At 44.1% G+C, this 20,035-nt stretch overlaps 1 protein-coding gene across 1 annotated transcript in view; it reads left to right on the forward strand.

The window, feature by feature from the left end:
- The first annotated feature begins 4,670 nt into the window (after positions 1 to 4,670).
- Positions 4,671 to 20,035, forward strand: part of LOC141148412 (malonyl-[acyl-carrier protein] O-methyltransferase-like) — a 49,308-nt gene continuing 33,943 nt past the window's right edge. Inside the window, exon 1 of the mRNA XM_073635897.1 lies at positions 4,671 to 4,781. Coding sequence (XP_073491998.1) covers positions 4,671 to 4,781 — 111 coding nt within the window. The remainder of the gene's footprint in view (positions 4,782 to 20,035) is intronic.

A 20,035-nucleotide genomic window follows, 5' to 3' on the forward strand; every position in this document is an offset into this window, starting at 1 on the left:
AACATACCGTAGAAAAAGCATGGATATTCATGAATCTACATAAGAGAACTTATTAACTCATTTTATGAATAATTTTTTCAATATTAATGTGAACAATTTGTTTGTCAAATATTTTTCATATTTTTAGGATTGCGCACTCATTGGTATACAGTGCCTTGAAAAAGTATTCATACCCCTTGAAATTTTCCACATTTTGTCATGTTACAACCAAAACCGTAAATGTATTTTATTGGGATTTTATTTGATAGACCAACACAAAGTGGCACATAATTGTGAAGTGGAAGGAAAATGATAAATGGTTTTCAACATTTTTTACAAATAAATATGTGAAAAGTGTGGGGTACATTTGTATTCAGCCCCCCAGGGTCAATACTTTGTAGAATCACTTTTCCCTGCAATTACAGCTGCAAGTCTTTTTTGGGATGTCTCTACCAGCTTTGCAGATCTAGAGAGGGACATTTTTGCCCATTCTTCTCTGCAAAATATCTCAAGCTCTGTCAGATTGGATGGAGAACATCTGTGAACAGCAATTTTCAAGTCTTGCCACAGATTCTCAATTTGATTTAGGTCTGGACTTTGACTGGGCCATTCTAACACATGAATATGCTTTGATCTAAACCATTCCATTGTAGCTCTGGCTGTATGTTTAGGGTTGTTGTCCTGCTGGAAAGTGAACCTCTGGCCCAGTCTCAAGTCTTTTGCAGACTCTATATTTAGAGTCTGCAAAACTCTGTAAAGACTCTGTATTTAGCTCCATCCATCTTCCAATCAACTCTGACCAGCTTTTCTGTCCCTGCTGAAGAAAAGCATCCCCACAGCATCATGCTGTCACCACCATAGTTTCATAGTGGGGATGGTGTGTTCAGGGTGATGTGCAGTGTTAGTTTTCTGCCACACATAGCGTTTTGCTTTTAGGCCAAAAAGTTGAATTTTGGTCTCATCTGACCAGAGCACCTTCTTCCACTTGTTTGCTGTGTCTTCTTGCAAACTGCAAATGGGACTTCTTATGGCTTTCTTTCACCAATGGCTTTCTTCTTGCCACTGTTCTTTAAAGGCCAGATTTGTTGAATGCATGATTAATAGTTGTCCTGTGGACAGATTCTCCCATCTGAGCTGTGGATCTCTGCAGATCTCCTCCAGAGTTACCATGCGCCTCTTGGCTGCTTCTCTGATTAATGCTCTCCTTGCCCAGCCTGTCAGTTTCAGTTGAAGGTCATGTCTTGTGAGGTTTGCAGTTGTGCCATACTCTTTTTCCATTTTCGGATGATGGATTGAACAGTGCTCCATGAGATGTTCAAAGCTTTGGATATGTTTTTATAACCTAACCCTGCTTTATACTTTCCCACAACTTTATCCCTGACCTATCTGGTGTGATGCTGTTTGTTTACTAAGGTTCTCTAACAAACCTCCTGAAAGCTTCATAGAACAGCTGAGATTAAAGCAGGCCTGCTTTTGATAATGTTGCACCTTGATGATGAAACTCATCAAGCTTAAAGTCCCGAAAACGTCATATCCGGCACGGACGTTGGAACACAGGCTGGTCTGCAGACAGCATTGCTCAACAGACACCGATAGCTGCATAGGGACATTTTTACCAGCGCTGTTAACATCTTTTTAAAAGGAACTTTTATTATAAGATGCCTATGCTGAATAAAGGTTTTTAACCACTTCAATACCAGGCACTTAGACACCTTTCCGTCCAGGCCAATTTTCAGTTTTCAGCGCTGTCGCAATTTGAATGCTACACTGTACCCCAACAAATTTCTTATCATTTTGTTCCCACAAATAGAGCTTTCTTTTGGTGGTATTTGATCACCTCTGCGGTTTTTATTTTTTGCGCAACAAATATAAAAAGACAGAAAATTTTGAAAAAAAGCAAGTCTTTCTTTGTTTCTGTTAAAATTTTTTGTAAATAAGTACGTTTTCTCCTTCAATGACGGGCACTGATATGGCTGCACTGACGGGCACTGATTCGGCGGCACTGATGGGCACCGATGAGGTGGCACCAATGAAGTGGCACTGATGAGGTGGCACTGACGGGCACTGATAGGCGCCACTGGGCACTGATAGGTGGCACTGATGGGCACTGATAGGTGGCACTGGTATGTGGCACTGATGGGCACTCATAGGTGGCACCGATGGGCACTCATAGGCGGCACTGATGGGCACTCGTAGGTGGCATTGATTGGTACATATGGGTGGCACTGATGGGTACTTATAGGTGGCACTGATGTGTGGCACTGATGAGCACTAATAGGTGGGCACTGATTGGCACTGATGGGCACAGATGGGCACTGACAGGTGGCACCGATGGGCAATGATAGGTGGCACTGATGGGCAATGACAGGTGGCACTGATAACATATATTGGGGGCACTGCTGGGCAGATCTGGAACATAATGGTGCCAATCAGTGCCCATTTGTGGGTACTGATTGGCACAGATTGGGCACATTGGGCACATGTGGATAGCCATGGGGTACATACCTGGCCATCCACATGTTGCCCCTTCCCTGGTGGTCCTAGTGGCGATCCCTGGTGGTCCAGTGTGGTGATCTGAGGGGGGCTGTGCTGATAAACAATCAGCGCAGACCCCCCCTATCAGGAGAACCGCTGATCGGCTCTCCTCTACTCGCATCTGTCAGACGCGAGTGAGGAAAAGCCGATCAACGGCTCTTCCCATTGACAGCGTGATCAGGCTGACACACCGCTCCACCGATCGCCATGATGCGCGCCCACGGGGACGCGTGGCGGCATGTTATCCTGCTGGCGTTATATGACATCCAGTTAGGATAACGGAATCACTTCCCGGACGTCAATCCGCTATAGGGCGGGCGGGAAGTGGTTAAAGAATCTTACACTATGAAGAGACCTCTGTTTGTATATTCTATGCCTGCACACCTTGGATTTTGAGTGCCAGCATAGGAGGACAACCCACATAGCGGGAGTGTCTGGTGGAAATCGCAGAGGGATAGGTTCCCCCCCCCCCAAAGATACCTAAAGCACAGTTGACTCTTTCTGCCATAAGGCAGAGGCGTCCAACCAATCTTGTGAGTGCAGAACCACCCAGTGGTGGAATTACAGTCACCTTTAGAGCACCAAGCACTTTGTTTTTGCTGTATCTGCACATATTATCATGAGTCACTTTATATTGTATAAATCAAGTCACTATTACCAAAAAATGTATGTAATATTAGAGTCCTTAATTTACATTTGTCACTCGGTCACAATTGTTTTGATATTCACCAGCGTAACTTATTGATTAAGCTGATAGTTCTCATTAGAGGTGTGGTGAGGCAAGCGCTGTTTAGTTTAACCAACAATTGATCTAGCCTGATCTAACAAACTGCATAAGTTTTTGATTATATAAAAAAAAAAAAAAATTTTGATTTAGGGGGGATAACCCGGCTGAGGTACAATGGTGTTTAAAAAAAATCAGAAAAACATGCTGTAGTATTTTGCTGACATTCACCATTATTTCATTATTTGATTGTATGTGATTTTCATGGCTTGCACAGCAGAGCTTCTCAAAAAAATTGCTGAAATCTGCTGATATTTTTCCTTCTCTGGCTCCTGCTTTCCCCTCTCATACTTGCTAATGACATTTATTTAAATAAAAAAAACAAAAAAAAACAGTATTCATTCATTTTGCTTCTCTATGCATTGCAGGCAGATCATGGCTGGTGGGAGGGGCCAGCAGGGTGCTGTACATAGCTTCCTGAAAATATCACATCACCCGGCCTCATTGCAGCAAACTGGGTCCTGCACCACCATCTTCTATGATGTCATCAGGAGGCCAGTCCCCTGATGATGCATATGGCACACAGATGTGTCATCAGGGGGCCATCTGCAAAAGGAAGAGACAATCAGCCCCCTGATGACGTGGCATATGTGCAATAGAATACCCTGCCCCCTCCTAGGACATGGGTATCCCAGGGGGCTGTGGGTACTTTATAAGCCATTCTCTCTTAGACAATAATACAGGAGGGGGGGTGTATCCCTTCAAAAAGGTAAAAATTAATAAAAGTTCTGATTGTAAGAGAGGAAGGGGAGGAGCGTAGGTGATGATAGGAAGTGGGTGGAAATGGTGAAGATCTGCTTTAAAAGTCTCATATTAAAAAGTGCAGATCCATCAGGTTCTCATGGTAAGGCTGTTATAAATCTGGGCAATTCATTCTGAAATACACATAAGCCGAGGTCACATGCAAGATAACCTCTAGATATACAGGAAGCTAAAGTCACATGCAAATCTCACCTTTTTCTGTAAAAGTCTCTAGATTAACTATGCCCCCTCCCAAGATTTCCTATACCAATGTAAGGGACAGCCTCACTGACCAATAGAGGCATTGAGAGGTGTGGCCAAAAAAATTGAAATTTGCTTAGAACTTCAGCTGTCAATGACTCAGAATCTAATGATTACTTTTCTACATAGTAACCTCAGCTTATGCATTTTTTTTCTTATCATATTTTCAATCCGAATTATTGACGTTTGGTACAGGTCCACTTTGAAGAGAGACAGTTTTATCTTTCCCATACAGGATAAAGTGACAGTGTATCTGCAAAGAAAAAAGGACCCCCACCCCCAGAAGATATATATATATATATATATACATATATATATAAAAAATATTTGTTCTCTTCTGTTTTATCATTATAGGTAATCTGAGTCCAAAATGTTGACAAGGCAGTTTGAAGGAAAGGAGCAAGCAGCTGATTATCAGAAATTCAGATTTGAGCCATCACAAGAAATAATAGACCTCATCTTCAGTTACGTGGATGAAAGGGTGAGTGACGGCTTCTGCCTGGTATATGCCCAGCTAAAAACAATAGGCCACTTGTAAAATTCAAAACAGAAGTACTTTTTGGCTGTAATTTTTCTAATAAATCAATCCCTATGATCGTCAGCTCCATCTAGTGGCTAACGTGTAGTATAGCTTTCTACCTCAATGAGAAAATACACCACATTTTGGCCACTAGATGGTGCTAACTATCACAGGGATTACTGTATATGCAGAAATTACCACAAAATTGAACTAATGTGTTTGACATTCAGCCAATGATTGTTTAATAAATAGATGCCTTAGTGTGCTACACACACCCCAAAATAAAAACAAATTAAATTAAACATATTGGGGGTATGTAGTATGTCCTGTCCTTCTATTTCTCCTCTTTGACTTGCCCACAATTCCTAGCTGTGAAAATTGCAGTTACTGTGTAAATACAGATGCTATAATAGATGATGCTGTAAAAAAATGGACCACAATATAGAAAGATACAAAGTAACATTGTTTATAAACCTGGATCAGACAGGTGATAGAGAGATACAAAGTCATATTGTTTATAACCATTGATCAGAGGAGATAGAAAGTAACATTGTGACTTTTATATCTGATCTGTTTCATTTATCTGCAGATGACCTTCTATTGACATGTGCTTTCAATAAAATGGTTTTGCACAGAGCAGCCCTGATCCTCGTCTTCTGTCACCCACTGGTGTTCCTGGCCTCTCCCTCCTGCTGAGTGCCCCCCCATAGCAAGCTGCTTGCTCTGGGGGCACTCCTGCATGCTCACTCCTGATCCACCTCCTGTGTGTCTGAGACACCAAGAGCACGGCTCATCCCTGCCCCCCACTACCTCCTCACTGGCTGTGATTGACAGCAGTGGGAGCCATTGTCTCAGCCAATGAGGAGGGAGAGACTTGGAAGAGCTTCAGTGCTTGTGCACATCACTGGATCACGATAAGGTGATTATCAAGGGGGGGATTCTGCACACAGAAGGTTTTTTACCTTCATGCATAGAATACACAAAGGTAAAAAGAACCTTCGTCCTTTAGAACCACTTTAACTAGTTGCCACCCGCCCACCATCAAATGACAGTAGGGTGGTGCGGCTCTCGTTCTGGGATGCCGTCATATGAAAAGTGCCACCAATCAGTGCCCATTAGTGATGCCAGTCTGTGCTGGCTATCAGGTCCGCCTATCAGTGCTGTCCATCAATGCCCACCAGTGCCGCCTATTAGTGCCCACCAGTATAACGTGAATGAAAAATGGGGTGAAAATGGCGCTCCCTATTTATGTGAACTAAATGTGTACCAAGGTGCAAAACCTCTACTGTGATGCACTATAAGTGATACCTTAAAACAAATAAAAATAAAACTACTCCAACATATAAAGTTCAGTGATACCACTCAATATTAGGCATAAAAACATTAGTGTGCCACTCTGTGCCACATATGTATCATATCAAATCCAATTAAAGTAAACGTAACATTAATCAAAATCCAGAAAATAGTCCAAAAAACATTAATCCAAAAATGATAGTGAAAAAAAATCTCATAAATGCTGAAAAAATAAAAAAGAAAAAAAGAAAAATAAAATGTTTAAGATTAAACGAGAGTTACAGTTCAAACTGCTGGTGACTCTTGTGCTCAGATCAAACGGTGACTTCTGTGCTCCCCTATTGTTCCCCACTCACCAGCTTCTTATACCCCTACGGGGGTAACAGGCATTAAAGAACATCAGAGGTGGTCTTCGTGGATGGTCTCCTGTGGTCCCTCTGTCAATGATCCAATTACCACTAACGCTGGACTTCCGGAGAAATCAGTCATGCAACCCAGCCTCTAACACCATAAGGGGGAAGCGATTTTTCTCCTGCAAACAATGACCACATAAGCATCCAGCATGCATGAGTAGAGAGCTCCAATGTTTTTATGGCATTTTTGGGCAACAAATGGTGGAGCTCTCTACTCATGCATGCTGGATGCTTATGTGGTGATTGTTTGCAGGAGAAAAATCGCTTCCCCCTTATGGTGTTAGAGGCTGGGCTGCATGACTGATTGCTCCGGAAGTCCAGCGTTAGTGGTAATTGGATCATTGACAGAGGGACCACAGGAGACCATCCACGAAGACCACCTCTGATGCTCTTTAATGCCTGTTACCCCCGTAGGGGTATGGGAAGCTAGTAAGTGGGGAACCGTAGGGGAGCACAGACGTCACCGGTTGATCTGAGCACAAGAGTCACCAGCAGTTTGAACTGTATCTAGCAAAATCTTTTTGCACACCAACCTGTTTGCTCTCATATTTTTTTTTCTGATTAACTCTCGTTTAATCTTAAACATTTTATTTTTTATATTTATTTTTTCAGCATTTATGAGATTGTTTTCACTATCATTTTTGGATTAATATTTTTTGGACTATTTTCTGGATTTTGATTAATGTTATGTTTACTATAATTGGATTTGATATGATACATATGTGGCACAGAGTGGCACACTAATGTTTTTATGCCTAATATTGAGTGGTATCACTGAACTTTATATGTTGGAGTAGTTTTATTTTTATTTGTTTTAAGGTATCACTTATAGTGCATCACAGTAGAGGTTTTGCATCTTGGTACACATTTAGTTCACATAAATAGGGAGCGCCATTTTCACCCCATTTTTCATTCACGTTATATTAATTAGCCCTCTAGCGGGTTTATTAGGGGAGGCTGCACACCTTCTTTTCTCTACTAAGCGCGGAGATTTGCTATTTTATTATAGTGCCCACCAGTGCCACCTATTAGTGCTCATAAGTGTGGCATATTAGTGCCTCCTCATCAGTGCCACCTAATCAGTGCCCATAAATGCCACCTCATCAATGCCCACCAGTTCAGCCTATCAGCGCACATCAGTGAAGGAGAAAAATTAATTAATTACAAAATTTACTGAGAGAAACTAAGTAAAAGCATTTTTTTTTCCAATTTTTTTTTTTTTTTTATGTAAAAAATAAAAAACCCAGCAGTGATTACCACCAAAAGAAAGCTTTATTTGTGTGAAGAAAATGATAAAAATTTCATCTGGGTACAGTGTACCATGACCGCATAATTGCCATTCAAAGAGTGACAGCGCTGAAAAATGGCCTGGGCAGGAAGGGGGTGTAAGTGCCCTGTAGGCAAGTGGTTAAGCCCCCGTTCACACTAAATCCAAGTTGCAGGGTGTTTGCAGAGTGGCCCCATTCACTTGAATGGGTCATGCTTGGCAGGCTACACCTGGTAAATGTCACAGGGAATATAATTCCTGCTGCGACTGCAACATGTGTACACCCCTGGCCAGTGGACGGATTTGGTGGGATAGCCAGTGGGCGGGCCCTGGGGAATGTTGGCGGTCAGACCAGGGGGGGTGTAAGGGACCCCAAAATTTCTGATGGCTACCCTGAGAGACACAGTGCAGGAATGTACTTTGCTGTGTGCCCAGTGTTCTGCTTTGTGCCCTGCTATGTGCCCCATGCCCTGTGATGTGCCCAATGATCTGCTGTGTACCACATGATTTGCCCTACTGTGTGCCCTGTGATGTGCCCCATGAACTGCTGTGTACCACATAATTTGCAATGTGTACTCTCTGATGTGCCCTGCTGTGTACCGCCTAATGTGCCCTTTAATATGACCTCCTGTGTGCCCTGTGATGTGCCTTATGCTCTGCTGTGTACCCTCTGATGTGCCCTGTGTCTCATGATGTGCCTACTGTGTGCTCCATGCCCTGCTGTGTACACCCTAATGTTCCTTGTGCCCCCTGTGATGCACCATGCTGTGATCAATGTGCCCTGTTGTGTACACCATAATAAACCCTGCTGTGTGCCCCATGCACTGTGATGTGCTCTGCTGTGTACCCCCTGATGTGCCCTGTGCCCCATGATGTGCCCTGCTGTGTACCCCATGCCCTGTGATGTAACACTTTGGTGAAGGATTTTGGTGAATCAACAAGATTTTGTTGCACTATTGTTTCACATATGTTTTCATCATTACAAGTTGGACTTTATTACCATATTGATTTGCATATGTTGTAGCATATATATTTTTTGGATATGCTATATGGACTCTTTTTATTATGTATGGGCTTTTATGTTGATTATATCATAATGTTAATATTTATGATTTTTTTAGATTGATTAGTTCGCTACTGTGGAATTGGTTGTCTTTTTACATTGACAGTTGTTTTATCTCATTTGCATGCTTATTGAATATTAAGTGGCCGCAAGAACAGGTATTTTTCATTAGCGCATTGCGAACACATATATTAAGTTGACTAAAATCTCCAGTACATTTTACTTGACTAAAATTGAATGTGTTTAGTTAAATTGTAATGTATTAAGCATTTCTCTAGAATTTCAAAACTCATTATTAGAGATGAGCTTCATGTTCGAGTCGAATCCATGTTCGACCGTTCGTCGAATTATGAACGATATGGGCCCAAATTCGAGTGGCGCATCATGGCCCATAATACACTGTGGCATCACAGTGCATTGCTGGCTGATGATTGGCCAAGCATGCACTATGACCCGCATGCTTGGCCAATCACAGCGCCGTCTGTACAGAGAGCCGTAATTGGCCAAAGCCAGCGTGGCTTTGGCCAATTATGGCTCAAGGGGTTTAGTACACGCCCCACACTATATATGGCCGCCTGCACGTCAGCCTTTTGTAGTGAGTTTCGGCGTTGAGAGAAAGAGAGAGAGAGAGACAGAGACAGTGTCATTTGATTTAAGTTAGATAGAGTAGACAGGCGAGTCAGCTAGCTGCACTTACAGTGTATTGTGTATGTGTGTATATGTGTGTGTGTGTGTGTGTATATATATATAAATATATATATTGGTGTTTGTGTGTGTGTGTGTGTGTGTGTGTGTATATATATATACTGTATATATATTACTGTATTCAGTTTAGTTAGATCCGTTCCTGTTATTCTCTGCCTACTTGCAGGCAGGTGTTTTTACAGTATTTACATCTACCTGAAGAAAATTGATGGTGTTCTTCTGATCCTATTAATCCTATTAGCTACAGTATTTACAGTTAGTGTAGTGCGTCCTCTGCACAGTGTGCACCTAAAGCTACCTGAAGAAAATTGGTGGTTTTCTTCTGATCCTATTAGTACCGTAGACAGCTGTAGTATTTACAAGTTAGTTTAGTGCATCCTCTGCACAGTGTGCACCTAAAGCTACCTGAAGAAAATTGGTTGTGTTCTTCTAATCCTATTAGTACCGCAAGCAGGTGCAGTATTTATAAGTTAGTGTACTGTTTCCTCTGCACAGTGTGCACCTAAAGCTACCTGAAATCAATTGCTGTTGTTCTGCTCCTATTAATACCACAGGCAGGCAGCTACAGCATTTACAGTTAGTGTACTGTGTCCTCTGCACAGTGTGCACCTAAAGCTACCTGAAGACAATTGCTGGTGTTCTCATACTAATAATGCTACAGGCAGGCAGTTGATTCTGCTAGCTGCAGTATCAGTATATATATATACATCCCAGCTTTGTGCAGCTACATCTCACTGCAGGCCATTAGTATGTCTGGAAGGCCAACAAGGAGAGGCAGACAGTCACAAGCCAATAAAAGAGGGCAAGCAGGCTCTGTGTCTAGAGGCAACAGTGCTGGTCATCGAGAAGGTGCATCCTCATCAGCACGTGGCCGTGGGACACGCTTGGCCTTTTTTTCGGCAGCTGGCCGTACTGAGCCGCAACATGCAGAAGACTTGGTAGAGTGGATGACCAAGCTGTCCTCATCCTCCTCATCCTCTCACCCAGGCTCAGGGTACTTTGTCTGGCAAAGCAGCTGCCAACACGGCCTCTTCCCTCAGGTCAATGGCATCAGTCACTCCTTCCCTAGCCCCACCATGTCCTCCTGAGGAGTCCCCCGAACTGTTTGACCACAGTGTTGGGTACATTCTCCAGGAGAATGCCCAGCGTTTTGAAGGCTCCGATGATGGTACCCAGCTAGAGGAAGGCAGTAACGTGAGCCCAGAGAGAGGGTGTGCCCAAGAAGGACAGCAATCTGGCAGTCATGTTCCCATAATGCCAAGTTTGCTCCAGTGATGAGGAGGGAGGGGATGTTGAGGTCACTGACTCCATGTGGGTGCCTGATAGGAGAGAGGAGGAGGAGGAGGCACATCACCAATGAGGCAGGATGCCCTCCAGGGGCCAGCTTAAGGGCAGCACACGACTGCATCACACCGCAGAGCTCTGCAGGGTATTGCTGTCTCTGCCCATTATTCCAAAAGTTCTGTGGTGTGGGCCTTTTTTGAGACGAGTGCATCAAATCGCACCGCTGCTATTTGCAACATATGTCTCAAGCGTATCTCGCGTGGCCAAAACATCTCCCGCTTGGGCACCACATGCTTGACCAGACATATTCAATGAAGTGAGGAAAATTGGAGAAAATAGGGACTTTCAGGAATCCATGACATGATAGGGTCAAGTGCTTCCATCCCTGGTAAGATCATGCATATCCATCCCATATGCATTAGGAGGAAAAGGTATAGGGACAAGAAGGGTGGGACTTTGAATGAAGCACCGGGCAGCAATTACCGTATTTATCGGCGTATAACACGCACCGGCGTATAACACGCACCCCAATTTAGGAGGGAATTTTAAGGAAAAAAAACTTTTAGGAGGGAAGTTGAAGGGAAAAAAACTTACATTTAAATGCCCATCATTGCAGCCTTCTCAGTGCAGCCTTGCCCCAGTGCAGCCATGTCAGTGCAGCCTTCCCCAGTGCAGCCTTCCCCAGTGCAGCCTTCCCCAGTGCAGCCTTCCCCAGTGCAGCCATGTCAGTGCAGCCATGTCAGTGCAGCCTTCCCCAGTGCAGCCTTGCCCAGTGCAGCCTTGCCCAGTGCAGCCTTCGATCCCCTGTCTTCAAAATCGCTGACCGCGATTTGAAAATGGCGCCGCCGGCGCCGAAATACACAGAGCCGGTCCTCGGCTCTTTCCGGTGGCTCTCGTTCACTTTCGGCTCCACTCGTAGTCCCGAGCGGAGCTATCCGAACCTAGCCGAGTAGGTTCGGATAGCTCCGCTCGGGACTACAAGTGGGGCCGAAAGTGAACGAGAGCCGCTGGAAAGAGCCGAGGACGGGCTCTGTGTATTTCGGCGCCGGCGGCGCCATTTTCAAATCGCGGTCGGCGATTTTGAAGTTGTGCAGCTCGGGATCGGCGTATAACACGCACCTGCGACTTTCCCCTGATTTTAAGGGGGAAAAAGTGCGTGTTATACGCCGATAAATACAGTAGATACTTAGATGAATAAAAAGGAATTTTATTGAAGAGCTAGAATAAAATACATGATTCTGATAACAATGGTACAAAATAACATAAATATACTGATTGAACCATTTAATATAGTCCATGTAAACATATATTGTGATGACAATGGTATATACTGGACAACATATTAAAAATAAATAATAATCTCTCATAGTAAGATGCATTAAATTTCTTGATTCATCAAAACACAAAAGGGTATATAGCGTTTGCCGTGTCCTTACCAATTTTATCAAGACCTTTCAAGTTATTATGCATCTTACCCCTAAGGTCCAGTGAGACCATAGGTCCCGCAAGCATTACTATATGAATTACCCTTTTGTTTTTTGATGAATCAAAGAAAATCTGTGTGCATTTACGCAGGTCATATAATGCCAGTGCTCGGCTGGCTGACCTCCAAATGGAATTTAACCTGCCCAAGAACGGCCTAATCTGTGACATGCCCACTCAATGTTGGCCATGCTGCAGCGGCTGCACACACAGCAGAGGGCCATCAATGAGTACCTGTGCGACTATGGCACCAGGACAGGGTCAGGGGACCTTGTTTTTTTTCCCCACACCAGTGGGCTATGATCAGGGATGCATGCACTGTCCTGTAAACATCTGAGGAGGCCACGAGGATGGTGAGCAGTGACAGTGCATGCATCAGTGACACTGTACCTCTTGTCCACCTGTTGGAGCACACGCTGTGTGAAATAATGGACAGGGCACTTGAGGCAGAACAGAGGGAGGAAGAGGAGGACTTTCTTACCTCTCAAGGTCCCCTTTATCCAGACAGTGTTCCTGCGTGCCCGCCGATCACACAGGAAGAGGACGAGGAGGAGGATTGTGTCAGCATGGAGGTGCAGCCTGGCACTCAGCATCAGCAGCAGTCTTCAAGGGATCATTTACAGGCCCAAGAAACCCATGGACTTGTACATGGCTGGAAGGAGGTGGCTGCGGATCATGTCATCCTTAGTGACCCAGAGGACTCCGGACCGAATGCCTAAGCAAACCTATGCTGCATGGCCTCCCTGATCCTGCAAAGCCTGCAGAAGGATCCTCGTATTCGTGGTACCAAGGAGAGGGATCAATACTGGCTGGCAACCCTCCTTGATCCACGTTACAAGGGTAAGGTTGCGGACCTTATATTGCCATTGCAGAGGGAGCAGAGGATGAAACCTCTTCGGGAGGCCTTGCAGAAAGGTCTGTGCAACGGGTTCACAGAGACCGGGAGGTTACAAACTCCTGTTCCTTGACAACATGTTGCTGAGGCTTTGGTCATTCAAAGGAGTGGTGGAGAAGGTGGCCGTCTGACCGATGCGTTCAGACAATTTTTTAGTCCGCAGCCCCAAGGTATGATCGGTTCCAGCAACCATCACCAGCGTCTGTTTTACATGGTGCAGGAATATCTAGGGGCAAGATTTGACATGGACACCTTTCCCACAGAAAATCCTCTGGGTTACTGGGTCTTGAGGATGGATCACCCGCCAGAGCTTGCACAGTATGCAATTGAACTACTGGACTGTCCTGCATCCAGCGTTCTTTCGGAACGAACATTCAGTGCTGCTGGAGGCTTTGTAACCGATCACAGGGTACGCCTGTCCACCGACTCAGTTGATCGACTGACCTTCATAAAAATTAATCAGTCTGATGCTGATGTAGCCGAATAATTTTTTTTTTAAATGTCAGATCCCTTCAAGACTGCCTATGCTGATGCTGATTGACTATCCTGTTATGCTGAGTGATTATCCTTTTCCTCCTCAATGATCATGCTGATGGCTTGTAAGAACATTTTTGGTTCTGGGCGCCGTCACCAGTGGCTAAGGCCCAATTTTTCAGCCCCTGTCTAACAGGGGCGTGTAATTACATTTTTGATGCAATATTTTGCAGGAGGGTTTGTTGTTGCGCTCAACTAGAGTATCTGTGAGGGGTTGCAGTGTTGTGGCACCAGCACCAGTGCCTAAGGCCCAATTTTTCAGCCCCTGTTTAACAGAGGCGTGTAATTACAATTTTTGATGCAATACTTTGCAGCAGGGCTCATTCCTGCGCTCCAACTAGAGTATCTGTGAGGGGTTGAAGTGTTGTGGCACCAGTGCCCAAGGCCTAATTTTTCAGCCCCTGTTCAACAGGACATGTAATTACAATTCTTGATCTAATATTTCACAGCAGGGCCCATTCCTGCGCCCACCAAGAGTAACTGTGAAGGCTTATGCCCCGTACACACGGTCGGACTTTCCGACGGAAAATGGGCTCCATCAGAAATTTTCCATTGGATTTTCCGACACACAAAGTTTGAGAGCAGGCTATAAAATTTTCCGACAACAAAATCCGATCGCGTCAATTCTGACCGTGTGTGGACAATTCCGACGCACAAAGTGCCATGCACGCTCAGAAGAAATTCTGAGACGGAACAGCTCGGTCTGGTAAAATTAGCGTTCGGAATGGATAGAGCACTTTTGTCAGGCTACAATGTTTAAAATAGTTTAATACAGCGCACTCTCTTCTTCTTTATAATGCTAGAAGAATGAAGTAGTTTTGCTGCTCATATTCACACAGACTTCTCACAAACTTCTTTCTTTATTATTTATCGTGATTCTCTCAATATATTTTGATTTGTCACATCTAAAAAAATTTTTTTTGCTTTGCTTTTTTTCAAGGCTGATTTTTTTGGTTATTCATTTTTTTTTTACTCCAAAATATTTTTGTGTGTGTTTTGTGTGTCAAGTTACCACAACACCATTATTATTTTGTATTATTTAATCTCAAGGAGATTGCTTGGTGTTGGTGTCTCTTGTTAATTTCACATTGTATTTTTGAAATGTACTCACAAACTGTTCTTTTTGAAGGAAAACACACATAGGCGAGTATAATTGAAACAAAAATTCCTTTATTAAGGACTCAGAACCAAACAAAGAGGGAGGCAACGTTGGAAAAACATCAGAAATTGGCGAAGCCTTTCACCCCCAAGGCAGACATCAATTATTCAGAAGTCTAAGAGATCCTGAACAGCAGCAGATGACATGTATGTCCCCAGGCTGTGGTCATACAAGAGGCTGCATCTTTTGCCAGACCAGACTGAACCCAGGCCATCACTCTCTGGTCTTCCTTCCATGCTTCCTTCCTGGCTGTGGCTCTGGTATTGGAGGTGTGGCAGGAGGAGGAGGAGGACCTGGAGGAGGAGAACTATGGGTGAGCTGACAAATGTGGGTTGCACATGTGATTTGGCCCTTCAACCCCTTATTTAGAGCTTCCAAAATTAAAAACTCACATAAGAGTTGTTGGCCCTCCTCCATCTGCATAATTTTGCATGCAGTTATGGCAGCAAAGTCCTCCTCCACACTGTGGGGTGTTCTGAGGGCCTCAGTAGCCTTCCAAAATAGGCCTATGGCAGCCTCCTCCAGGTTACATCTCTTCCTGCCACTTTTTCTTTGAAGGCGGAGGGGACGGACCTGGGTATTGGCCAGCCTGCTTGGCCCGGCCACCTCCTGGCTGAGACTTTGCTGTGTGTGAAAAAGGGACATTGTTTTAGTTTTTGCTTCATCAATCACAATCATAAATTAGTACTCCAAACTAACATATATTTAACATCATTGATTGGACAACCAGCAATATTTAGAAGAATGCTATGCCTGACTCAAGCTAGGCTCCTCCACATGTTGCTGCCTGGAAGGCCCAGGTTGGGCGTCAGAAGCCTCAGCTGGGGGGGGAAGGAAGCATGGAAGGAAGAGTGGAGAGTGCTGGCCTGGGTTCAGTTTGACCTGCCAGAAAATGCAGCCTGTCATAGTACCACAGCCTGGGGACATAAATGTCATCTGCTGCTCCTGATCTCTGGGAATCCTGGACCTTCTTGCGCTCCCTTAGATATGTGCTCCTCAGGCCACCAATTAGGATCTTCAAATAGGTGATGTCTGCCGTGGGGATCACAGACTTCACAAATTGCAGCAAATTATCCAGCGCTGCCTTCCTCTTTGTTTGGTTCTTATAATCAGGGTGGTATATCTGCCACAGACAGGGCAGCTCCCTGAACATATCTATGAAGATTGGCATAAAGTCATGATCCTTCAGGATATCCATTTTAACTGCAAGACACAACACAAGACAAACCCTAATGTCAGCCTAAAGTCTTCTAAACTTGTCCAAATACAGGCCTCAATCTAGAAGCAGTATAGGCCCAATTTTAAATCTTACCTTCGTTATCACGATCGGCGCCTCTGATACTCCTTCTTCCGCTCACAGATCGTACCTAAGACGCACGCATGTTACGCTTTATATACATTGCACATGCGTGAACTCTACCCGCTCCTGACGTTCTTTCTAGTCTATTCCCCACCCCTTCTTGTTCGGTGCAGTGGGGAAGAGCACATGCCGGAGACACGGCAGGTGTCTGATAATTACACCAACGAGGAGGAGGAAAGCCCGGAGCCAGAAACGTCTGGATCTAGAAAGAGACGATTTAAGGCGTCAAATATGTCCTTTGGGGAGATGTTGGAGATGGTAGACATCCTGAAGAAGGCCAACTATGACGGGAAGTATGGACCCTACCCCAACCCCGATGTCAGAAAGGCCAAGATCATGGCAAAAGTAGTCAAGAGTCTGCACCGGAATTTCGGGGTACGGCGATCCAAGGATCAGCTCAGGAAGCAGTGGTCGGACCTGAAATTAAGGGAGCACGAGCAGTACAGAAGGATCAGGAGAGTGCTACAAAAAAGTAAGTAGTTGTCCTGTCTTCCTATTCTTTCTTTTTATTACGTTTGTGCTGCTCCATGTGCTTTTCTTTACTGTTGTACAGTTGAAAATGTCAACTTTCATGTTCATGGGCACATTGTTCGTTCATATGAAACATTGTTCTTTCGGCCTAGAAAACACCATTACATAGTTACATAGTTACATAGTAGGTGAGGTTGAAAAAAGACACAAGTCCATCAAGTCCAACCTATGTGTGTGATTATGTGTCAGTATTGCATTGTATATCCCTGTATGTTGTGGTCATTCAGGTGCTTATCTAATAGTTTCTTGAAGCTATCAATGCTCCCCGCTGAGACCACCGCCTGTGGAAGGGAATTCCACATCCTTGCCGCTCTTACAGTAAAGAACCCTCTACGTAGTTTAAGATTAAACCTCTTTTCTTCTAATTTTAATGAGTGGCCATGAGTCTTGGTAAACTCTCTTCTGCGAAAAAGTTTTATCCCTATTGAGGGGTCACCAGTCCGGTATTTGTAAATTGAAATCATATCCCCTCTCAAGCGTCTCTTCTCCAGAGAGAATAAGTTCAGTGCTCGCAACCTTTCCTCATAACTAAGATCCTCCAGACCCTTTATTAGCTTTGTTGCCCTTCTTTGAACTCGCTCCATTTCCAGTACATCCTTCCTGAGGACTGGTGCCCAGAACTGGACCGCATACTCTAGGTGCGGCCGGACCAGAGTCTTGTAGAGCGGGAGAATTATCGTTTTATCTCTGGAGTTGATCCCCCTTTTAATGCATGCCAATATTCTGTTTGCTTTGTTAGCAGCAGCTTGGCATTGCCTGCCATTGCTGAGCCTATCATCCACTAGGACCCCCAGGTCCTTTTCCATCCTAGATTCCCCCAGAGGTTCTCCCCCCAGCGTATAGAATGCATTCATATTTTTGCCACCCAAATGCATTATTTTACATTTTTCTACATTGAACCTCATTTGCCATGTAGTCGCCCACCCCATTAATTTGTTCAGGTCTTTTTGCAAGGTTTCCACGTCCTGCGGAGAAGTTATTGCCCTGCTTAGCTTAGTATCATCTGCAAATACAGAGATTGAACTGTTTATCCCATCCTCCAGATCGTTTATGAACAAATTAAATAGGATTGGTCCCAGCACAGAACCCTGGGGCACCCCACTACCCACCCCTGACCATTCTGAGTACTCCCCATTTATCACCACCCTCTGAACTCGCCCTTGTAGCCAGTTTTCAATCCATGTACTCACCCTATGGTCCATGCCAACAGACCTTATTTTGTACAGTAAACGTTTATGGGGAACTGTGTCAAATGCTTTTGCAAAATCCAGATACACCACGTCTACAGGCCTTCCTTTATCTAGATGGCAACTCACCTCCTCATAGAAGGTTAATAGATTGGTTTGGCAAGAACGATTCTTCATGAATCCATGCTGATTACTGCTAATGATATCGTACGTATTACTAAAATCCTGTATATAGTCCCTTATCATCCCCTCCAAGAGTTTACATACTATCGATGTTAGGCTAACTGGTCTGTAATTCCCAGGGATGTATTTTGGGCCCTTTTTAAATATAGGTGCTACATTGGCTTTTCTCCAATCAGCTGGTACCATTCCAGTCAGTAGACTATCTGTAAAAATTAGGAACAACGGTCTGGCAATCACTTGACTGAGTTCCCTAAGTACCCTCGGATGCAAGCCATCTGGTCCCGGTGATTTATTAATGTTAAGTTTCTCAAGTCTAATTTTAATTCCGTCCTCTGTTAACCATGTAGGTGCTTCCTGTGTTGTGTCATGAGGATAAACACTGCAGTTTTGGTTACTGAAGCCCCCCGATTCACTCGTGAAGACTGAGGAGAAGAATAAATTCAATACCTTCGCCATCTCCCCATCCTTTGTAACCAGATGTCCTTCCTCATTCTTTATGGGGCCAATATGGTCTGTCCTCCCTTTTTTACTGTTTACATACTTAAAGAATTTCTTGGGATTTTTTTTGCTCTCCTCCGCTATGTGTCTTTCATGTTCTATCTTAGCTGTCCTAATTGCACGCTTACATTTCTTATTGCATTCTTTAGAAAGTCTGAATGCTGAGGATGATCCCTCAACCTTGTATTTTTTGAAGGCCTTCTCCTTTGCTTTTATATGCATTTTTACATTGGAGTTAAGCCATCCAGGACTTTTGTTCGCTCTTTTAAATTTATTACCCAATGGGATACATTGGCTAATGCCCTTATTTAATATGCTCTTAAAGCAAACCCATCTCTCCTCCGTATTCTTTGTTTCTAATATTTTATCCCAGTTTATGCCTTTTAGCAAGGTTTGTAGTTTAGGGAAGTTGGCTCTTTTGAAATTCAGTGTCTTTGTATTCCCTTTATGTTTCCTATTTGTGTGATTTATACTGAAACTAATTGACCTGTGATCACTGTTACCTAAATTGCCCCGCATTTCCACATCCGTGATCAGGTCTGTATTGTTGGTAATCAGTAGATCCAGTAATGTTTTATTTCTAGTTGGTGCGTCTACCATCTGACCCATAAAATTGTCCTGCAAGACATTAAGGAACTGGCGAGCCTTAAATGAATGTGCGGTTCCCTCCGCCCAGTCTATGTCTGGATAATTAAAATCCCCCATTATGATAACACTTCCCAATCTTGCTGCTAATCCAATTTGTGATAGGAGATCCGTCTCCACTTCCTCCCTCAGGTTTGGGGGCCTATAGCATACTCCCAGTATTATTTTCCCCTTAGCTTTATCCCTTTGGAGCTCTACCCATAAGGATTCCACCTCCTCTCTAGCTCCCTCAGTGATGTCATCTCTCACATTCACTTGTACATTATTCTTGATATATAGGCATACCCCTCCCCCTTTTTTACCCTCTCTATCCTTGCGGTATAGGGTATACCCTTGAATGTTTGCCAGCCAATCATGAGAGCTGTTGAACCAGGTCTCTGAAATTCCCACAAAATCCAAATCCTCCTCGTACAACAGTATCTCTAGTTCACCCATCTTGTCCGCCATGCTCCTGGCATTGGTGAACATGCCACATAGTTTAGACCGGTCGCATATTGTCCTCGTATTGGGTGTTTCGAGATTGCAACTGGGACTTGCTACTATACTCACCTTGTGTTTTTGTGCTTTGGTTAACCTACCACTAATGCCCCCAATACTAGCCTCTGGAATATCTTCCGCGCTGGCTATCTCTGCCTCTGGACCCTCCCCCCCATCGCCTAGTTTAAAAACCCCTCTAACTTTTTGGCCATCTTCCTTCCCAGCAGATCTGCACCCTC

Source organism: Aquarana catesbeiana, linkage group LG06, assembly GCF_042186555.1.
Source record: "Aquarana catesbeiana isolate 2022-GZ linkage group LG06, ASM4218655v1, whole genome shotgun sequence".
Classification (NCBI taxonomy): domain Eukaryota; kingdom Metazoa; phylum Chordata; class Amphibia; order Anura; family Ranidae; genus Aquarana; species Aquarana catesbeiana.